Below are 23276 nucleotides of genomic sequence, written 5' to 3' on the forward strand. Positions count from 1 at the left end.
TGCTGCAGCAGCAGCCCTGCAGCAGAGGTTGCGGGGTTCAATCTGGGACGGGAAGCTTCAGCTCTGCCGTCTTTCACTTCAGTCCTTCTGCTCGAGCGGTCACGACCGCGGGTTTAACGGCGGGGGCAGACGGGCAGTGCCTTGCCGTCTCGGAGACGGCGCGGGGCAAAGGCATCGGCGAAGCGCACTGAGGGAGCGGACGTGTCGGGGACACGGGGGCGGGCTCCACCGAGGGGGTGGGGCCGAGGCCGGCGCGCGCTTCACGGCGGTGCGGCTGGCCTCTCAAAGCCGAGCCGCTCGAGTGCTCCTCCCTCTCTCCCTCTTTTTGTTCCCGTGCCTCTCCTCCTCCTCCTCCGGGCCCCGCTCCTTTGGCGGGGCCGTGCCAGCCTCCCGTTGCAGCGGCAGCCTTCTGCTCCCTCTCCTCCCACGCTCCTTTTCATCTCTCCCTCTCTTCCACCTGCTCTCCTCTCCTCCACCAGCCCCCGACCCGCTCTTTATCATTACCTCCATTGTGCTTCCACGTCCTCCGCGTTCTGCCTCTCTCCTCCGCCATCCTTCTCCCATTTCACCCCTTCTTTCCCTCAAATACTGCCCGGCTCGGTGCCGACAGCTGGCAGCACGCGTGTGTGGGCCCCGCAATGTCAGCGTCTAATGAAACCTCTTTACTAATGAGCACATCCAGTCAGAGAGGGAGGGAGAGGAGCTGAACCCAGGGTGAGGATCAGTCGCAGTTCATCGCAGGCCTGTTCCACACATGGAAGAATGCTCAAAGGAGAGTCAAAATATTACAGCACACCAAATTATCTTTCTCCCATCAGGATGGGACCATCCTGGCAGGTCAAGAGAGGGAGAGAGAGAGATCACAAAAGGAGGGAGAGACGGTGTGTCTGGGAGCGTGGCTACACGATACAGCGCCGGCTCCCCTTTGTGCATGCGTGTGCGTGTGAGACAGACTGAGAGGGTGAGAGAGGAAGAGAAAGAGGGAGAGGGAGAGGGAGAGGCTCTGGACTCCCACCGCTCACACCCATGCTGCACACACCCAAGCGAGCGTCCAGACAATGGACTCTGTGTTCTCCCAGAGCCCGCAGCCCGACAGCACTGATTTACACAGCACCTCAGGCCATCCACGAGACAGCTGCTCCCCAACGCAGGGGGAGAGAGAGAGAGAGAGAGAGAGAGAGGGGGAGAGAGAGAAGGGAGGGAGAGAGAGGGAGAGGGAGAGAGAGAGAGAGAGAGGGATGGAGAGGGAGAGAGAGATGGAGGGAGAGAGGGATGGAGAGGGAGAGGGAGAGGGAGAGAGAGAGGGAGAGGGGGAGCAAGAGGATGCGGAGAGAGTGAGGGGGAGAAAAGGGAAATTAGAGGGAGCAGAGAGAGAAGGGGAGAAAGGGAAAGGGAGAGAGAGAGGAGAGAGAGGAGAGAGGGGAGAGAAAGGGGAGATGAGGTAAAGAATGTGAGGGGGAGAGAGAGAAGGGGAGAAAGGGAAAGAGAGGGAGCAGAGAGAGCAGCATGGTGAAATATAGGGGACAGTATAAGTGGGTAGGGGGCAGAGAGAGAGCAGCATGGTGAAATATAGGGGACGGTATAAGTGGGTAGGGGGCAGACCCAGGGAAAGAGGAGAGGAAATACCGGGGGAGGGATGAGAAGAGACGAGAATGAGAAAAGGGAAAGGGGAACTGGGGATAGACGGGAGACTTGAGGACAGAGAAAGGAGAAGCAGAAGAGAGGGAAACAAAAGAAAAGACAAGGAAGCGGAGAGCAGAAACAAAGAGGAGGAGCTGGGAGTGACCGCCCGCCCGCTCTCCTCCCAATTCAGCACCCTGCGCCGCAGAACAGCACCGCTCCGCCGTCCCGCCCCACACAGAACCCCCCTCCCCACCCCACTCCCCACCCCAATCCGGCTCCGCACTCCGGTGGGAACGGCCTGTAATACAAGGCTAATAAATCATTCATGAAGTTGTTCACTCACACCCGCCCCCCCCCCCCACCACCCACCTGCTTTCATTCTACTCATGGCACGCATGAGCCTTTCTCCAACCACAGCTCCACCACCGCACCCTTCCACCAAACACCCGCCCAACCTCCCCTCTTTTTTCATCCTAAACCTTTTAGTCCCTTTCTTGGACAGCAGAAAGGGGGCTTTCTCCGAGCACTCTGGGTAATGGAAGGCTCAGAAAACGAACAGAGGAGCAGCAGAGGAGTTGGGGGGGACCGCTTCTTTGTTTTGGTCTGCATTCATCGCGCCCGCCGGGCGTTTCCTGAGCCACGCCTCCGCGCGCGGACGCAGCGGAGAGAGGAGAGAGGAGAGGGTGGGGCATTTTCGCCCCCTCTGATTGGATTAGGACACCCCTCTTACCCCCGACCGTCATTCCCCCATTTCGGCGCCGGACAGAAAAAAAAAAAAGAAAAGAAAATGTTACGGGATGTGATGTTCGTCTCTCGACGAGGCCGCCCGGTCTCCGTGACGCCCCTCGTCTCCGGTCTCGGGCAGATGGGAAAAGCGCAATTTAATCTTCATTCTTCCGAAATTAAATAAAACTTTTCCGGCAGACTGCAGAGAGGGGTGTTAAACAGGCTCGCTAACCCGCCCTGGCACACAGACGGCACCGCGTTGCCGCAAACAAAGGCCGGCAAGTGTGCCTTCCCCCGACGGCGGGCCCCTTGTCCGAGCAGGTGCCGCAGAAACAGCCGCTCTGACGGAACATCAGGCCTGCAGATGAATGGTTCCTTTCAGGGCCCCTGGAGCACAAACGACAACTGGAGCCTGCAAGCCGCCTCATAGCTCCGCTCGGGGGAGACGGAGCGAGAGCAGCCTTTCGCAGAGGGGGGAAAATAACAGCAACTGTGCTCTTAATATAGCCTGCAGCTGTACCAGGGGTTTGAAAAGAAACGCGCCATGCGAGGCAAGATTCACTGCGATGAAGGTTGTAAGTCATGACTTCTGTGAAGCCCCTCTGTCAGGCCGGCACAGAGTTGTGATTATCTTGTGTCTAAAAGCAACTGATTCATGAAAACGACACTAACACTTCAACAGTATGTGCCATTCTGCGGTGCTCATTTTGGCTGAACTGGTCAATCATTATCAAAGCAAGATTGCTTCGCCACGCCCTGTGCTACTGCTGAGGGAACCAGGCCCGTAACGCTGTAGAGCAGGGGTCTCCAATCTTATCCAGAAAGGGCCGGTGTGTGTGCAGGTTGTTGTTTTAGCACAGGACTAAGACAGCGGATTCTACTCATCTAGGTCTTGATTAAAGACCACGATTAGTTCATTAGTATAATCAGGTGTGTTACTGCTGGGTTAAAACAAAAACCTGCACCCACGCCGGCCCTTTTAGGATAAGATTGGAGACCCCTGCTATAGAGAAAACCCTCAAAGCTCATCAAAAATGCTGTGTTGCTCAGAATGAATTCAAACTGAAATTAATAAACAGAACAGTAAGAGTTATAGTAAGAGTAAAAATGTACTGTAGGAGTTATAGGTTGCAGGGTTCAAACTGGCGGCTGAATATGCAACTGTACATAGTCCAAAGATTTCCCAGACATTGATTATTATTTGGCATCACATTACACTACATTCAGTTAACAGAAGCCTTCATCCAGAGTGACTTACAATGTAGGAGAAACAGAAGTGCATTCACCTAATTAATGGGCAATTGAGCCAGACCTAGCTAAGAACATTCCCAGACTATTGAATAAAAATGCAACAGCACTAAAACAGTTAGCTATGCTAACAAAGAACCAAATGCACACAGACTACATCCATAAGCCCTGGCAGAAACCCAGTGACCCAATCCCGGAAAAATGAACAGAGGTATTAGCGGCAGGCAGAAACAGAGTAACACTGTACTAAGATGTAGCGCATGCAACAGTAACAGTCTTGGCACATTACCATGGCTGAACACTGTTAGACCGTTAGTTCAAACAGCTGACAAGAGATAATGGAGACACTGTGACAGGTTTTCACCGGACGCCAGGCTGTCAATGGAATGGGAAAGTAACTGCCGTGTAATTTGAGATGAGAAAGACGGTCAAAGGTTCAAGAAAAGGGAAAAGGCTACTGACGTTGCAAAGGACTCAGCAAAGAAGCCGCATGTTACCAGGATGTTTGCTGGCCCGACTTGAGCATTCCTGACATAGCCACAGTTTTACAGGAACTTCTGTGCCGAAATATAGGGCCCCCGGTTAAACCAGCCAAGCCACCTTCTCGTAATCATAGTTCTGAAGTCATGCTTTAACCAGGTTTTTACTTCCTCTGTCAATTAACTGGGATATGAGGATCATTCAACCTTGAAGATGTATAAATCACTCAGTGACAGCAAACCCAAACAAACAAAAAAAAAAAAACGTTACCACAAATGTACATATGTATTATCTGAATAGTCATTTCATTACCACCTGTGCCTTTTAAGCATTTGCATTTTTATAAATAAATACAAATCTTTCAAAATGTCTTGCTATTAAACAATGATTTCAAATTCATGTGTGGGCTACCTAATCTAAAAACGAGAAGACGGCAACAGTCTCCGTCTCTAAAGGACGTTCTGAGAATCTTCTCAGTCCAGGCTGTTCCACTGTTGACATTCCCATGGTAACCGGCGTCCCCCACCTGCTATAGAGCTTGTCAGCCTCCACAAACTTGCTGTGAGAACCACTGGGCAAGCGGGCAAGCGGGCTCCTTAAACAAGCCCGGATTAAAAGGCCCTTTCTCCTCCGCCCTGACGCGGTCCGAATGCGACGCGCCCTCTCGGCAAATTCTTCAGCTGCTTAAAGCAATCCACGTCATTATTCCTGGTGTCTGACCCGTTAAATTGCCCCTGGGAACTCCAGAGACCCCACGCGAGATCGAGGACACACCACACATCCCGACAGAGCCCCTCCCCTCCCAAACCCCCCCCTCTCATGACCGTCCTCTCAAGTCCCACTGAACCTCATGCCATTTTCAGAGTTCCCATGAACCCTCAGCCCTCCCTGTCACACCCCACTCTAAAGGAGTGACTGCAGATCTCCACTCCCCCCCCCCCCCGCAAACTCAACACTGCAGCAGCAGTGCAACTGCCCACCCTTACCACTTACTTTTGTCTGCAGTCATGTAATGAAACAGACAGGCAATGCAGTGCGTAAGCACTTTCACCACATTCCTGCACTTTCAATCTGCAGCAGAGGTGATTGAGTACAACTAATACAAATGAAGCACAGAACAGAGACTTCAGCTCAATGCTTAATCACATCTGCAAAAGTGGTCACAGCACAGAGAGGCAGGAACTCGCATAACTGTAAACGCTCAGATTCAACACACACAAGTTGTCTCTCTCCCTCACACACATGCACACACAAAATTACAGGTAACATTCTGCAAGGGAAAAAGCAACGGAACTAATGTGGCTACAGGGAAGACACCACAGATGCGTAGGGCTGGAATTTGATTAGCGTAACCTAGTTATCTGCACCAGGTGACTGGTGGAGGAGGCCCCAGCTGAAAGCAACTCTCAATGGGGGCGTGCATTCTCAAGGACAACAAGGAGACAAAGTGAGCCAGGGACGCTATTAAACTCAAGTACGAAAAAGAAGTCTTTCCCCAGCACGACAGATTTAATAAAAACCTCAGAGGGAACCCATTCCGTGTTTGTATAAAGACAAAGAAACGATTTGTATTTGAAAGTGAATGTCATCTAAACAGCTTTCAAGTACGGCAGCAAAGGCGACCCCCCCCTTAAAGATACAAATGCAAATACGCAAGACTATCACTTCTGTGGAATGCCACATTCCAAAACATCAATCTTGCTTGGACAAATTAAACAACTAGCACCACACATATGCAGTTATAGAAACTGCTGTGCAAGACTGGAGCCAATGTAAAACCAGCATCCTTTAAAAATTTTTAAAAAAAACCACAACTCACCAAACCCACCCCCTCCCCTCCCTCCACCTCAAAAATGTCTCTGGTTAAAAACTCCCACGCAGCACCCCTTTTCTTCACCGGGGTGTGGCCCCTCCTTCTGGAGGGTTCTCAGGCTGAGTTACCGAGGAGGCCCGCCTCACAAAGGCTGCCCCGACCCATCTGGGTCAGCCGCGAACACAGCCGCGGGTCTCTGGGACAATGGGTTGGGACCGGGGCTTTGATCCACACCCCCGTCCCCGCCCCCGCCCCGATCCCGGGCCCGGCGAGAGGGAAGTGGGGAGCGGGGCAGGGGCGAGGAGTCTGAAATTCACACAGGAGGGTGTGTGCTGGGGCCCTGCGGAGGCCGCAGAGATGGAGGTTTCCCCGTGACACGGACAACCACAGCAGTGTTGCCGCCACATTGGTCAAGAAACACTCCACCATATTCAATTTCTGTAACCAGCCGCCACGGCAAATATGAAAGAGATTTTAATTTTTTAAATTTTGAATTTTTATCGAATTGGCTCACGCTTCTTGAACAGCAACAGAAGTGCCGGCATATTCTGAATATGAACTTTGCATGTACATGCATCTGAAGTCAACGGCTGACAATTCTGACAGTCTCCTCTCCGTGGTTTAAAAACAGAATTTACATGCTGAATGTTTTCAGACGTTGACATTTTTTACCGTACCAGAAATCCCACAAGGGCAGAGGGGAAAAAAGAATGTCAAAACGAATCAAATCATCCCCACTTATGATGGAAGCATTAGTAGTCACTACAGGGTATTAAAGCACTTGCTCTCCAATACACTACCAGAACACTAAAAAAACAGCAAAAGCACACACACATGCAATCATATATATCCACGGTATCCTTGCGTTTCATCATCTCCTCCTTATTAGAACTCAAACAGCATGAGAAGTTAATTTAGGCCAGATTCCAATCCAAATAGGAAAGTCAGCACAAAAGAGTGTAACTATGATATATAAAGAGTAGGCCTGATTTAAAATAAGAAATGTGGCATGGGAAACTGTGGGATGTTGATGTGGGTGGGATACATTGTGTACAATTTCAATCAATGGATCATTAAACTAGAGAGCTAATAAAAAAAGGTCTCCTCCAGACCTACTGCTGCCAGAGGTGGCAAAAAGAGGAGTGGGGGTGGCAAGTATGGGGAAAGGGGAAATAATTGCAGCACACTTCTTTCACCAGCATATGTATAGTACACAATAAATAGTATTTTACACCTTTTTTAGACCCATAATACCATTGGCCTTTTTGGAAAAGGCAATGCAGAATATTCATTTTTGGTGATAATGTCATCAGATTTCAACCAGGATTTGTCCAGCATCATCACTGTGCACCGACAACTTTCCCAGAGTCCTAGATGGTGCAGCAAGATTAAGACTCATATTGCTAAATAAATGTTACAGTCGCTACAAATGTTCAAGTGTTACAGCAGTACAACTGAATTTAGAACATGTGACAGTTTGCTGAGTGTGGGCCACCTTGCATTGTACTGAATCAAGACACTTTTCGCCATTATAAGAGCGCACTTTTCGTAAGACGCAGCGCCCAAGTGAGACCCGAGTGGTAGTTTTTCCAAACTGATGTAGTACTGCACATTCTGCTGCAAACAGCAAGTCAGTGATGCATGCTGGAGCCAGGCAGAACTACGAAGCAACGATCAGCCTAAACTCAAAATCGATTGATGAAAATGAACCGGTTCATTTTAAAGAATCAAAACACTGAAATATGCAAGCCGGTATCAGTATTTCACCTGTAATTAGCATTCATTTTGTATGTTTTCCGTGTTTTCATATTTATGGCATTCAACCATAAATTTACTGTAATCTACGGGCAAGTCTACTGCCATGCAATGTATTTTTGTTTGCTACCTTGGGTTTATAAGCGGACCAGGCACAGCCACAAGCAACTGTATCCACTCAAAAAACAAGAGTACTTCTGACTCATGGAAAACAGGTGTCAGAATTAGGCCTACTAGATTTCCAAAAGAGGCATGACAAAATAACACAGCAGGCCTGTTCCTTACCTATGGCCCGATTGTGCCTTTTCCACAGGTTTCTATTTCACCAGACTCGGAAGCTGAAGGGACTTACCCACAGTTCTGCATTACCGCCATGCTTTAGTGACTGGCCTAACGGGAATGGGTTACTTCGTGGGTGGAGATGGATAAATTCTGACTGGATGTCAGAATGACCAAACTAACAGTGTTAATATTTCTGTGAAATATTGTTTTTCTTTGAAAAATGTGAAGGCCATCTCATATTCAAGCACCTATTGTTAATAGATGCTTACACATTGCTCCACAAATGTGAAAAGCTTTTGCTCAGTTTATCCATTTACAGTAGGTATTTAGCAAGCATTAGCTGGACAGAATATCCAGCCCACACATTCATTACAAATAAACAAGGCTATAATAGAGAATCTGAAATAAACAATCTTTTCACCAGACAGAAAAGTGATTCATTTTTATTTACTCATATTGCATCAATTATGGCCGCATCCAGGTACAGTTCAACCAAGCACATTGCAGAGACAACTCTGTATATTGTAAGCTACCATATTCAAAACAAAATATTTTCTCCTTTTAATATGACAGTTAAATGAAACAAAACAACTGTAAATTGCTTTGTTATCCATTCAGAAAGGTTCCCTAATCTTTCAGTGATTCTGCTCCCTCCCAAGGTTCTCCTGCCAGGAAGTACCCTGAATGGATTCAGTGGGTCCTTTATGCAGTCACTGATCTTTACACCACTCGCACAGCCTCACAGAGTTGAATGAGGATCCATCCAATACATGCACTTTATCACTGCAGAGGCTTGAATATTTGTATGTTTGCAAAAAAGATCTCGGCATGCTTGACTGCTGAATGTGAACATGAATTGCATTTGTATGCATTAGGTTTTTATTTGTGTGTATTTGTGTTTTGTTTATTTGTTTGTTGTTTTATTTGCAGGTCTCACTTGAGATCTTGATCTCAATTACACTCCCAATATAAAATAAAATAAATAAAATAAAATAAAACATACATTCACATAAAATGATTGGCACAGCACCAGAGGAAGCAGAACACCAACGCAAGTCTGCTGCTGAAAAGCACAAGCCGGCCTGGATTAGTGGATAATGCAGCCCTGATCTAAATGAAAACAGACTGTGCCTCGTAACAGAGCTTTCAGCACCAGGGTGCCCTCTGTCCCTTCTGCTCAACGATGCCCATCAGGATAAACACTCTACTGAAGCCTGCCGCCTGTGAGGTGTTAGTGTCACAGAGCCCCAGCCTGGGGCTTCTACAGCCAGCGATCAGCAACATGTCACAGAGCCCCAGCCTGGGGCATCTACAGCCAGCGATCAGCAACACGTCAGAGCCCCAGCCTGGGGCATCTACAGCCAGCGATCAGCAACATGTCACAGAGCCCCAGCCTGGGGCATCTACAGCCAGCGATCAGCAACATGTCACAGTGGAGACGTTTTCAAGTACCGCAATTTCCACTCGAAAATGACTTTTCTAGAACAACAAATCCAATGAGGCTAATGTTTTGGCTGTTCTTTATTTAATATATAAAGAACACTTACTTTACACCTACTTATTCATGCGATTATCTAATCAGCCAATTGTGTGGCAGCAGAGCAATACATACAATCATGTAAATACGCGTCTGGAGCTTCAGTTAATGTTCACATCAACCATCAGAATGGGGAAAAAATGTGATTGAAGTGACTTTGACCATGGAATGATTGTTGGTGGCAGATTGGTTGGTTTGAGTATCTTAGAAACTGCTGATCTCCTGGGATTTCCACGCATACTAGTCTCTAGAGTTTTCAAAGAATGGTGCAAAAAACCAAAAAGAAATCCAGTGAGCAGGAGTTCTGCAGACAGAAACGCCCTGATGAGAGGTCAGAGGAGAATGGCCAGACTGGTTAAAGGTGACAGGAAGGTGACAACAATGCAAATAACCACACATTACAGCAATGATATGCAGAACATCTCTGAACACAGTGGACAGGCGACAGCAGTAGAAGTAGAAAATATGTAATAAATACCTAATAAAGTGCTCACTGAGTGTATATTCCGAGTCATTCACAGAATGACCCAAATGTTTTTCAGTCTGGTAAACGCATTTCGTCTGGCTAAATACTATAACAGCATCTTTCTCAAATCTCCCTTGAATGTTCCTAAAAATGGTAAAACTCAGGCCCCATGTATGTTCAAGCCCCTCAGCACTTCCCAATGCAGAAAAGTAGTCATTTAGGCAACGTTTTCCATATGGCTGCTAAAGTTTTGATGTCCATCTCTGTGCTTTTTCCTACACTAAAATCGTGAGACTAACTAATACCATTTCCAGGAGCAAGCCTTTTTTACCAACAGAAAATAGAATTGAAGACCGCAATTTTAAACAGCCATGTATTTTTGTTCATTTCCAACCAGAAACTACAGTGGATGGGGTGAAGGATGAGAATAAGAGGGACCGCAGTGAAAAACCTTCTTTCCCCGTTTAAAATAAAAAAATAAAATAAAAAGATCTGGTCTGTAAAGTTCCCGTGAAATGTCACACACAGGAGTACCTCAGGATTATCGGACAAACGTTAGACAAGATACCAAGAATAAAGCGTTCTCTGATTCTTTATCTTTTAAATACAAGACATGTACCACGTGCACAATAATGAACATGGTTCCATTATAACTGCGAGAGATTATTTCCGTTATCCAGCAAAAGATAGACAGGCAAATGTTCCAACTCCAAGCTTTCAACTAATGCAACGATAGAGCAAACAATGCGAATAACTACCTACCTGACTTGGTTGCATCGCAAACCTAACAACTTACTCATTTTAGCTAGCATGCTAACAAGTTTCATTGACCATTCTAGCAAGATAGACAGCTACATTAGCTAGCTAACGTTAGACACAGCCACGCTAATAAACTATCTCGTTAACTTCACAGAAACATTACATACATTTCAAATATTATCGAAAGTGTGTCTTATTCTTTCAGATTGGTTTGGCCGTAGTACCAAAACACCATTGAGACTTAACTGTATTCTCTTCGACAGTTTGTTTCCCTGTAGCTAACAGACCCCCCCCCTAGCTAGCTACACTTCGATCCCATAGTAGCAACCCGGGCCAGGCTACTTCTCCAAACCGAGTTCCAGGCTACACGGGCCTTTCACGTGCGCCGCATTGCATGCAGAGCTAGGACTGTTGTTCCTCTTACCTGCATGGAATCTGCGCTGATTATTTCGCCTTCAAGACGTTTTCCTATTTCAATGGCCAGTTTGGACTTGCCAGTACCAGTGGCCCCCAGAATCACGACAAGGGGTGGTAAGATACTTCGCTTCGACGTGCGCATGACGAGAGACGCTACTGCCATCATGTCAACACTGCTATTCGGTAAGCATCAAGAAGCACGCGGAGAAGGTCGGAGAACTGGACAGACTTATGATTTAGTAACCTGGCAACGAGAAGCGGTTGCTATGGTAAAATGATGGATGCTTTGGCTAACTTGAGCATGGGTGGTTTTATTTTTGAATGAAAAAATCCTAACACGGCCATAGAGAAGAGCAATTAATGCATGCCAGCTCAAATAATAGTGGCAGAATAGGCTTTTGTGTGCAAATTTGCCGTGTACTACCGATTTTCATACAAAATTGCGCCCATGTGCGTAATTTCATAAGATTGCACGTGTATTTGTTCATTAGCACAAACGGTGGCTGACACATATGTTACAAACCCAATTAATCAGAGTGCTTGTTGAATACTCGTTACTGCTTACAATCACTGTGTCACTGTTCTTCAATAAACCGATTGTGACAAATGTGTGTGGTGTTTTATTCCAACTAATTACCCTGGTTTAATTGGTTCGGTTGTGTGACAGTGACGCATTTCCAAAAATACACGGTGGAATTAGTACAGGGCACGTATGCCTTTGCTAGCTGTGACGTTTCACCAGTAATTTCAATAAACGGGGTGCCATTTAAATTCGTATAATTAAAAAATAAGAGCGGAAGTCACGGGGCAAAACCCAAAATGCACATGACCTGGAGGACTTAACTTTGCCTCCCCTGCCCTAAGCTTTTATTGGCGATAATTTCCACTAATGCTGGCATTTGAAACCACGGGGACTGTTTTACACTTCCCGAAAGAGAAAGGTATGAATAGCTCGTGCCCGGTTGTCATAGAAACTGAACGATTCTTGCCTTTGGAAAATGGAAGATGCGTGTTGCTATGGTGAAGAGGTTACGGCGTATCTCAGTGGAAACAGCGCAGGGATATGAAAAGCTTGCTACGAGAGTTCGCACACTCGCACAGGTGCCGATGTAGTGAAGCACTTTTCATAGTAGATGGGATATGTCCGTGATGTCTGTAAATGGGTCGGTATTAAATGCAAATCATTTGATTATTCATTACACAGTCTCATGCCAGACTTTAGCTGTTTTGTTTTCTAATTTGTACATAACATGTTGCTGTTCCAAGACACTTATAGTAGTCAGCTGTAAAAGTGTTGCCACTTTTACAGCTGTCACTCACACAACTGCACATTTTCATAGTGTACAATCTGACTGTTGACCTTTATTAGCATGTGTAAAATTGAATATGACACCTATAGATGAACCTTTATTTGACTGATTTCAGTGTCCCTCTGTATAGGCTAAGTTACACAATTTCAACTTTAGCAAGCAACACACATTTTAAGAACATTTTCCATCTATCCCTGACATATGGTGAGTTTTGGATATTGATAATTTACTTATTCATAGCAGGATACTTGTCTGGCCCCACTGAAGCCCCACTAAGTTACACCCAAATGCAGGACTATCTGTTTTTAAAATAATTGCTGCAAAATAATACAAATAAAAATAATATAATACAAACCTCTTACCAATTTAAACTGATGAAATGCTGCACTGTTGGTGTAATTCATGGTCACCCATTTACAGGTATTGGGGCATACATGCATTATTCAATCCTCTTCATAAATGCATGTTTTTTTTTTTGTTGTGCACCAAGCAAAAAGGGAAACAGGAAAAGTATTTTGAAATTGAATTTATTCTTTGATTTGTTTATAATCTTATGAGGTACTGAACACAAAGTGCTAAATTGAGGTTGCAGCCATTCTACACTCAAACATTCCAGCTGCAAATATAAACAAGCCAACTGCAAAGACAAATGACAAAACAACAGAAAAAATGATCAAAACAGTAATTCCTATGGGTTTAGTCTTCCCACACAGCAGAAGGAAAAGAAAACTCATTTATGTGGTGGCATATGCTGGACTAAGCATATGGCACCAAAGAAAGTAATGAAACAGTAAGATGGCCCTCCTTCCAAAATGGTTTCGGTGCAAAAGCTTGCCGATGACATGGAAATTGGGCCGCAAGAACTGTGGACACACAAAGTGGCATGACCTTTGACCTTTGTCAGCTGATGCAGACTAAATATGCCAGGATTTGATGTATGGAATTAATTTGGACAGGGAGACATGTTCTTGCTGCACTGCAAAACGATCCAAAGCTTTAGAGATGTAGCTGTGGCAGAATATTACTCAAACTGAACAGCCCTCTGCCCCCTGCCCCCACCTCAAAACACACAAACCCTGCCAAAAAAGTGCCATCATCTACATACATTTTGCAAAAACTTCAAAAGCTTAGGGATCGCTAGTATAGATACAATTCAATAATACCTCTGTATAGACCACAGGTAAATTTACCTACATGCTGTAAACTGCCAGCACAAAGTTTGATTTTAGTTATATGAAACCAAGGCAGGCTGAGGTTGTGCGTTGGCAAAGAGAGCTCTTAGATCTTCGAATCCGTACTTCTCCTATGAAAAGTTGGGTGGTTGGATTGTGCAAAAGTTACATTTTTGAGCATTTTGTGAAACAATTGGGATCAACAGTCTATTTTCCAGTTGCCTGGTAATGCATTACAGTGTTCTTCTGCATTCCCAGCCTGTGCCAAAGAACACAGCATGGCATCAATCTCCCCCACAGCAACCATCAGACCACTACAAATGTACAATGACTGCAGCCCTGCACACACCACCAGTGAAGCAGGCCCATAGCGTTGAGCGCAGAATGAGTCTTCTCGTAACACACAAAAATGAATGTTGTAGGAAAATATAGTATAAATTTTTCTGCATTTCAAACACTGTATACAAATCAATAAACAACCAAGAAAAGTAAGTACAGGCAGTGAGAAAACAGCATCACAAAGTGGCTAGTGTGATCAAAGTAAAGTACAATAGTGTCATTTTATTTTTTATTTTATCTTTTTTTTTTTAACAAAAATAGAAGCTTTGCAATATTCTTGGGAAACCTGCTGGGCTGACCAAGTTTCAGAAAACAAGGGAAACAAATAGAAAAGAAGTCAACAGTTTTGATTTTGGTTCTTGAAATCTGAAAGAATAACTTTTTACAGAAACGTATATACACAGAGTTTGTCACAGTTATGTACATCTATTTGATAACTTGTCGATGTCTATACACACAGCAATGCTGAACTAAGCGTCACTCCACTAGTACATAGATGGAATAACACAGGTTTAAAGAAACATTTTCAAATACAGAATTCTTATGGAATAGGTGGTAAAATTAATTTACACGCTATTCTCCAAACATGACAAAAGGTACAGACAAGCTCGATGATGCCAATTCCTCCTGATCTTAATTACATTCTTGAAATAATTTCCCCATTGGCACATATGGACTTTTTTAGGACTTTCATTCAGAATCATTTCAACAAGTCAGAACCACTTGTGGAATCCAAATGAATATGGTCAGCGTCCAATTCCTTTTCTCCCGAGAAGTGTCCGTGAAATATATATATATATATTTATATATATATATATATATATATATGTTGTCCACCGTGATCCTCCATCCCCATTTATGTTGTTCTCTTCAGATAAGAAGTAAATGTGCAAAAAAATAATAGAACTTCCCCTCACCCTCTCTACACAAAAAAAGAATAAATGTATAAATCTGTCCACCTTCCCACTTGCCCAACAGTCGCTTGTGTGTAGAAGCAGAGAGGGATTCACCCGTAAGTCCCGCGCCTGATGTTTTTACGAGCGCTTTAAGTCCGCCAGCTTCCTCAGCAGCTGCAGCTGACGCGACTTGAGCTGCTTCCTCTCCTGGGCCTTGTGCCTGTCGCTGGCGTGCAGCTGCCGCAGGTACTCCCTCGCCCGGGTCAGGATCACCACCTTGGGCGTCTTGGGGCAGTCCACCAGGCCAGGGATCTCGTCCCGCAGGGCCAGGAAGCGGGAGCGCAGGTCATTGCGCCTCTTCCGCTCCAGGAAGTTGTGGGTCTTGCGCTTGTCCGTGTCCTCGCAGTCCGAGCTCTGCGGGCTGCCCTGCGGGGATGCGGGAGAGTCGGGCGGAGGAGGAGGCGAGGCGGGCTCCAGGTCTGGCGACGGGGAGGGCCGTTTCTCCGGGGAGCTGGGGGGCGAGCCGGCGGGCTGGTAGGTGGGCTCCTGCCTGGCCCTCTTCCTGGGAGGCTCCGGGTCGGGGTAGGAGTCGGGGGACGGGGCGGCGTAGTTGTGCTGCAGCTGGTGGATGGAGATGTGAAAGCGCTTCATGCAGGGGTCGTGGGGGTCGGCGTGCACAGTGATGGTCACCGGCTTGCGTCCGCCCAGCAGCCGAGACTTGTTCTGCTTGTTCTCCACCGTCACCACATCGATCTCCTCGTCTTCTGCAAAGACACCACAGACCATCAGTTTGTTTGTTTTCCCTTCCAGGCTTAACTTCATATTTATATAAACTTATTAGCAAAAACATAATCCCATAATAGCAATAAAATTGTCTTAGTTTTTCAAGAGTCCATACAAATGAGCCCATTAAACACAGCCTACCCCTCCTATAAAAGTTTATGAATGTTTATATAACACTTCACATGGAACAGTGATGGGAAAGTGCATCCCCCATTGTGGTAGTCCTTTCCCTTCATGATCAAATAGGGTTCTGTTCTTGACCCTTTAACAACAGGTTATTTCTGATTTCATTCAATTATGTGAACCTTTGATGACAACCTTGCAAGCTTGTAAAGTTTAACGGAGGATGTACTCCACTGGTGCCTGTTTTTTATGGCAATTATAATTTCCAAATGCAATTTTTATACACTGCCTTCATTACAATATGAAGCAAGTGAGAACGAGAATCCGAACTGTATAAGAAAGACAAATGCAAGTATTATTGCCTTTTAAATGCACTTTACATTATCAGATGAAGACCAGGAGCTATTTGGCCCTCCTGTTTTGACTGGCTATCACACACTTCAATTAAAGGTATTATCGGTCATTTTGGACTTCTAGCGGTCAAGAGAGGAACTGCAGCAACAAACACGCTCAAACCACAACACTGTTTATCCCACCCCTTCCCTGTGAACATGCTGACGTTGAAACGCCATTGACTGTGGCAATTAGAACCATTTTCAACCAATGAGCTTGAATTATTGTACAGCTATACAATGTTTTGGTACAGAGCGCCGGCCCATCAACTGCATATTTTGAAACCTGAATTTAAGGACCATAAACACAGGCAGACGGTGAGTCAACATGCCAGGGAGTCTTTTTCAATGACAGGAAGGGATTTGGTCGTCTCTCTAACAAAATCCACACACCAGCAATGTTGCTAGTTTCTCTAATCACTACTGCAGTGGAACCAATTACTTTGCATTAAGTCCTTACTGTGACATGTCATGACTATAAGTATAACAAATATCTGTTCTGACGGTTGTAATCATTATAAGAAAATTTAACTTGTATGATACACCATGTCAAAACAGGCATGTCAATGTACATGTGATGTGCCGTATGACTTGCATCTTGATTGTTTATATGCACGATTCCCATAGAAAGCACGAAGACGTCAGTGACAAGCCAGCATTGTTTTGTACTATGTGCGCATTAAACTCGAGTCACAGTAATGGGTGTTATGAAACATGAAGTGAATGTTGAACAACTATTCATTGACACTTCAAGCGCTGCTACGATTTAATAAAGAGCGTTTCAAACCACCATGATTCTTCATGACTACTCTTTTACAATGACAGGTGTGCACGTGTCAGCTGAGAAGTTTATACGTTCCATTCATATATAACTTTTCCACGCACGGATAAAAACAAGCCGTTCTACAGTATATGGGGTATTCCTATGAATCCCGTTAACAATCAAAACGAGATACGTACTTGCGTACGTATGTACAAAATCACGTTTAAATATCGCTATGCAAGTTGACCGTTGCTAGCTAAATAAACTGGTAGGTCAATGTCTATGGGATGGTGCAGGCCTTTCCCACGCAATGCCTTCTAAACTGATATCGTAATGCCAGCAAATATCTTATTTGAACTGAGGCCAAATTTTGGCAAGTAACTGCGTGCTTCGAAACAAACTCAGTAAAAATACATCTTTCAAGAAGACAGCTCTTTTTTAAAGACCGAATTCTTACCGGAAGAGTCGGTGCGAGACTCTGACCCAGACGACGCCTGCTTTTTGCAGCTCCCACTGAATGGGTAGGTGAGAACAGCCGCCGGGTCCACACAATCTGTAGCTAAAGTGCTCAGAGGAGGCGCGTCCTGATGAGGGAGCTGGGGTTTGCTGGACTGGTTTGTACCAGCCTGGAGCGTGAGGGGTAGTTTCGTCAGCGCCGAACCAGACAGACGCTCACTGACAACTTTCTCCAGCTGATGGCTTGCAGAAAAGCCGCTCCACATGCAGTCTTGAATAATAATGGAACTTAGGTTTCCAAAAATCTCCTCTGTGTCGATTTTGTATTGTCCCTCCTGTTCTTCTTCCTGTCCCAAGACCTGGGTTACCCACTCTAGTTTATCACCCGGCGAAGGATACACGGTGCCCCCACCTTCAAGAATTCTGATGGGTGACATGGGCGGGGTTGGCACCAGTTCGAATTTTTTCCAAATGTCCTCGCTTGGTGCAGTGGATTTATAAAAGTCTTCATCTGTTTCGTGGTCATCGTAGAAATAATGCTGATAGCGATCGTATTCCATCGCCAAGCTTTCATACCGCTGCGTGTTTGTATTGATCCCCGGCATTTGTGTATGCAGTGCAACTCCAGAGTTTGAACTGGTCACTTTCTCACGATCTAAAAGGAGATTAAACATAACATTACAAAGGGAAATGCATGATCATCCGTGCACATACGTTTCATTTGTGGCTAGAAACGGAATATTAATTTATGGCTAAAATTGTGTAACTAAATATTTTGAGAATAATTAGCTAAATAAAAATACGCTAACTTGCTGGTTAGACTGTTAGCGACACACAAGTAAACCTCCAAGTGCAATTAGTGGGTTATACGTAGCTTCCAACAATTGTCAGAGGCATGCAATCAATTAGCAACCTAGCTAATTACAAAGCTTCATGTGATTTGAGTAAGTACTTCCCGTTAGCAAACTATATATTAATTGATGTGTCTGTTACGAAAAGCAGACTCGAGTGAAGCAGATGCACCCATTTGATATTATCACACAATCGTGTAATCAGCACGCACCTAGCTAGTAAACTTAAAGTTTCGCAATACAGTACTATTACATAAGACTGCATTGTAACACGCCGCTTCAGTGTAAACCGGTTCATAGCGAACATTAGATAGCTAGCTAGCCTCTTCCTTTATAACTGGGTAGTTATAGCTAGACAGCCGTTCAATAAAGACATTTGCCAGGCTTGCACATCTGATTTAACATTTTTTTATTTTGTAACCAACTTGCTAGCTAACTTATTGAAATACATACCGGTTTATTGCGCGCGCTGATAACATCTGGTAAAGCATTGAGATATTTTAGAAAAAAATATGGTGAAAATGTTGCTTAATGTTAAAAACGTTGTGTTCTTTTCGTGGCTCCCGGTATGTTATCGTGACTCCTGTCACAAGGAAATTGAAAAGAAATCTTTCTTCACTCCCTCCCACCGGTGGGCAAGAGACAACAAAACAAATGCACATCCAAGACTGGGGGGGGGGAGAGGAAATGAAAAAGTTTGTCTTTAAAAAAATACAGGGATCATCCGTTTATTTCTGCAGGTGGAAAGATTTTGTTTTTTTGGTGTTATTCCGTTCCCTCGAGACAGTTTTTCTTGTGGTAAAATGATGCTTCGCAGTTAGAGACTTAGCCTTTGCCTCTGACTAAATGCATAATCCTTGGCTGTGTTGCGTTCGGGTACACAGAGGGGTGATTAGCTTTGACTAGAGATTCTTGCAGCAGCTTGGGTACGCTGTGATCAGTTTAAAGGACTGCAGCGGTATATGATCCGGGAAAGAGTACAAGTATATTAGCATAAAAGGCGGGTAATAATCTCTTAGTCACGCCCACCACTTAAAGGTACAGGATGCTAGAACCTGTTATATCAACAGTCAGTCCACAGTAAGTGGAAGCTCAATATAATTTGAATACATTTTTATAAATGTAATTATGTATGCTACTGTGCAAAAGTCTTAGGCGCCTGTATAACGTTATGTACTGATAAGATTCTTTCAAAAATAATTAAATGAAAGGTCTTAAATAAACATACTATACATTTTACATTACATTTGAGTAATTTGGCAGGATAGTTAAAAACTGAATCAAATCTTAAATAAAAAAAATGTTGTGACCACAGCCAATGCTGTCCTGCAGTTCTATAAGATAATCAGCAGGGAGGTTGTTCCATGCTGGACTTGCCACAGTTCTTCTCCAGACTTTTTGTTGGCTCCTTGCTTCTAATCTCAGACAGCCTTGATCAAGTTTTTATGTAAAAAGTAGTTAATTGCTTACAGTAATATGTACAGTAATAAAATCTAGGGTGCCTAAGACTTCTGCACAGTACTGTATCTTTTAAATATTATGTCGAAAATGGTAAAGGTACATTTTACTATTAAAAACATATACTATGATATAACAATACATAAACAGGAAAATGGAGCTTAATGGAACATCTTCATTTCACAGATTTTCCTTACATGTATCAACCAAATCAAAGGGTTACGGATTATCTCCAGTTCCTTCGAAAATCTCTCTCTCTCTCTCTCTCTCTCTCTCTCTCTCTCTCTCTCTCTCTCTCTCCTCTGTCTCTGTGTAGGGGGGTGGGTGGAAAGTGTGAAATAAGGACAAATTTCACACAATTAATGTGAGAAAGTTGTTTTTGAAAACGGACACTGGCAAAACTGACACATCACTGCCAGGCGGCTGTTCTTTGCAGCCTTTTTTTACTCCAACAGAGCCTTAATATCTCTTCACTGGATAGATATTACATTCACGGATAATGGCAGCCTGACCTCTTAAATGGTATAATAACTGCGTATCTCAAATCACACATTCAAGGTTCAGGCACAATTCATTTCGAAATGCAGGATTTTATATTTCATGGAATTCAGCCTAGCTGATGTAGTGCTAATGTAGTATTAACTCCAGTTTGCATCTGAAAGGAGGAATAGCTTGAGATGTTCTCACATCTCTGAATCTCTGGGGACAATGGGAGAGTTATGTCAGCTCTGGAGCAATGCTGGCAGATTTGCAAGCTGTTAGCTCTGGCGGTGCTAATTAAGAAGTCTGTCCCCGAGGCCATTTGCTGTGTCCACAAGAGCTACACAAAAAGATGATTTAACCTGCTGGTTAGATATATCTCATATTCCGGGCTATTCTATGGTCAGGCAGCCCATCCCTATTTTCTGGGCTGAGATGAAAATTAAATTAAATGTTGCAGTTGATGAATACAACCATCCGACTGAAGAACTGGGAATCATTCCAGTGTGCACTATCCAGTTGAGCTTTAGTGGAAAGGAAGTTTAATTACAATTAAGAAAAGAGTGTTTGCATCAGCACCAGGGTGCAATTGGGCCTAAGAGGGACTAAGTTCAGGAATTGACACAGAGTACCACTTCATCAGCCCCCACTTATTTACTTGGTTTTTGACTAATGCACAGCAAACCCTTTCTGCGTTTACTGTGTGCAGAAGATGGTACAAATGCCTGCCCTGAATGCCCATCTTATGATTTGGCTGGGGGGAGGAAGTTCCTGGACAGGTTGATTGAGAGGCCAAATGAGGGAAATGAAGGAGACCTGTTAAGGTCATGCATATGTGGTGATGAACAGTCAAGGGCACCTCCAGACCTCATGACCTCCCCACCTCTGTAGTCTGGGAGTCGTCACCGTGATCAATGATCACCTTATTTTGGGCACGCCCTCCCCCTCCCCAAACTGCATCCTCCTTTGATTAAATCTCTTGAATGAGGCAACCTTCTCCTCAGCCCAGCCCCAGACACCTCGCAAGTCATTTCATTGATTGGCATCGGGCCACTGTTTGGATATGCGAAGCTCAGCGCACGACCACCTGACTAATGACACTGGAGGTGATTCCTGTTTCCTGATGTAGTCTAGACTCACCTGTCATATCAGAAAGGGATGGTTTCGCAGACACAGGGTGCATCCCAATGCTCAAAAAATACACCCTCCTTTCCTCTGGGGGATGGCTGGAGAAGACTAGTGGAGGAAAGGAGGATACATTTTTAAACTGAGTTCTGTACAGAGAATCTCCATTTCAAATTTTAGGCTTAATCTGTGTATGCAAAACTGTCCAATAGCGTTCTGGTGGCCTGTTGTGTCTTGCATTGTCCCAGGTATGAGAACCAGTATGAAGCCTGTGGCTAATCTTACCTCATATCCTTTGGACTTTCACAATTCAATCTATATTTGTTTCATTTGAATAGCAATTTGTGATATTCATTAAGAATGAACACAAGTATCTGAGTCAAGCTATATTTATGCCATGCAGAACCAGCATATTGACAAAATTTGGCATTGTAGCTGGAGTTAGGATTCTGCTTGAGTGATTTACTATCCAAAATGTGGTATTTCTTGTCAATTAAATTACATAATACAGTCGCTGAGCACTAGGTAGACCTGTACACCAACTTGTTAATGCAAATATTTAATCAGCCAATTAGGTGGAAGCAACTAAATGCAACAAGCATGTAGACATGGTTGAGCAGTTTTTTAGATAAAATGTTAGAATGGGGAAGAAATATGATCTAAGTGACTTTGACCATGCAATGATTGTTGGTGCCAGACAGGGTGGTTTCAATATCTCAGAAACTGTTGATCTCCTGGGATTTTAATTCACAACAGTCTCTGGAGTTTGCAGAGAATGGTGCGAAAAACAAAAAACATCCAGCAGAGCAGGAGTTCTGCGGGCAAAAGAGAGGTCAGAGGAGAATGCCCACACTGGTCAAAGCTGACAGGAAGGTAATGCTAATAACCACACATTACAACAATGGTATGCAGAAGAGCATCTCTGAACACACAACATGTCAAACCTTTAAGTGGATAGGCTACAGCAGCAGAAGACTAAATAATTCTAATAAATAATTAATAAAGTGCTCACTGAGTGTAAGTTAATGTTGACAAATGTCCAGAGGATCAAAGCCTCAATAATGTGCAAATAAATGGAAGCAGGTACTGATATGTTCCAGAAAGTAAATATTACAGCAAATGGTTGTAACAAAAAATTATAATCTGGAAAATTCCTTATAAACCTTATACTACAGTAACTAGGGAACAGACACTTTGGAAGGACACTGAAGAATAAAAAGCCAGTATGAAATGGCAGTTCAATTCATCGCTGACTGTGAGGCTTGAGGACAGACACACACAGGGACATATTGGCCCGGCCCAGTCAGGAGGCTCCCGGCCTCCCTCATTGGTCAGAGTTTGAACACAGCCGGGCCAATCCCAGCCTACACATCAATGGCTGTGGCCCCTTGCAAATGAGGGGGTACGCATGCACAGACCGGCCCTCTGCATTGTACTGCGAGCCTGGCCTTTTCACAGCCTAAGCATTGTGCCTATCAGTCACCACGCTGGCCAGAGCTTCGCATTGGCCGGCGGCTCATCTCCCCACTGGGAGACTTTATAAAGGAGCGGGAGGCTGCAGACCAAGTCAAACCAACGCCTCCATGCCACACTTCCTGCAGCCAAACACACTGGAACGCATTGGCACATTTGTTCCTGAAAAGGGGATAAGAATTACGTATCATTACATAATCTGGGCAGAAGTGTGGAACGGTGGCCTGGGAACGAGCCCGGCAAACAGGAATCTGCAGGCTCAAAGCCTGGGTGGCACACTGCCGCTGTGCCATAGTAGAGTTTGCTGTAGTAAACATCCAGTGATATAAATGCAACATACTGTATGTGTATTATTGGCAGCATAACTCAAGCTGGAAAGGGTTGTCAGCAAAGACAACATTGTTTGATGTAGCATCACCGCACATTAAAGCTGAAACATACAATGGGATTCTACACTGTAAGTGTCATCTTCAATGCAAGAAACAAGTGTTTGCTATTGTTCTGCCTTTTTTGGAAGGGCACAAGGATCTTATCTCTCTCCTCATCTCT

General features: G+C 44.6%; 2 protein-coding genes across 2 annotated transcripts in view; both read right to left on the minus strand.

Moving 5' to 3' along the window:
* trit1 (tRNA isopentenyltransferase 1) overlaps window positions 1-11367 on the minus strand; it is a 37382-nt gene extending 26015 nt beyond the window's left edge. The window contains exon 1 of the mRNA XM_061254823.1: window positions 11114-11367. Within this exon, the coding sequence (XP_061110807.1) occupies window positions 11114-11272 (159 nt within the window). The 5' untranslated portion in view covers window positions 11273-11367. The remainder of the gene's footprint in view (window positions 1-11113) is intronic.
* A 1560-nt stretch (window positions 11368-12927) lies between these two features.
* On the minus strand, window positions 12928-19137 carry myclb (MYCL proto-oncogene, bHLH transcription factor b). The gene is made up of 3 exons (XM_061256418.1): window positions 18645-19137; window positions 17342-17995; window positions 12928-15587 (listed from the first exon to the last, which is right to left on the minus strand). The coding sequence occupies exons 2-3, from the start codon at window positions 17943-17945 to the stop codon at window positions 14962-14964; spliced, it is 1230 nt and encodes a 409-aa protein (XP_061112402.1). The 5' UTR covers window positions 17946-17995; window positions 18645-19137; the 3' UTR covers window positions 12928-14961.
* Window positions 19138-23276: the final 4139 nt, after the last annotated feature.

The sequence above is a fragment of the Conger conger genome, chromosome 9 (genome assembly GCF_963514075.1).
Source record: "Conger conger chromosome 9, fConCon1.1, whole genome shotgun sequence".
Lineage (NCBI taxonomy): Eukaryota > Metazoa > Chordata > Actinopteri > Anguilliformes > Congridae > Conger > Conger conger.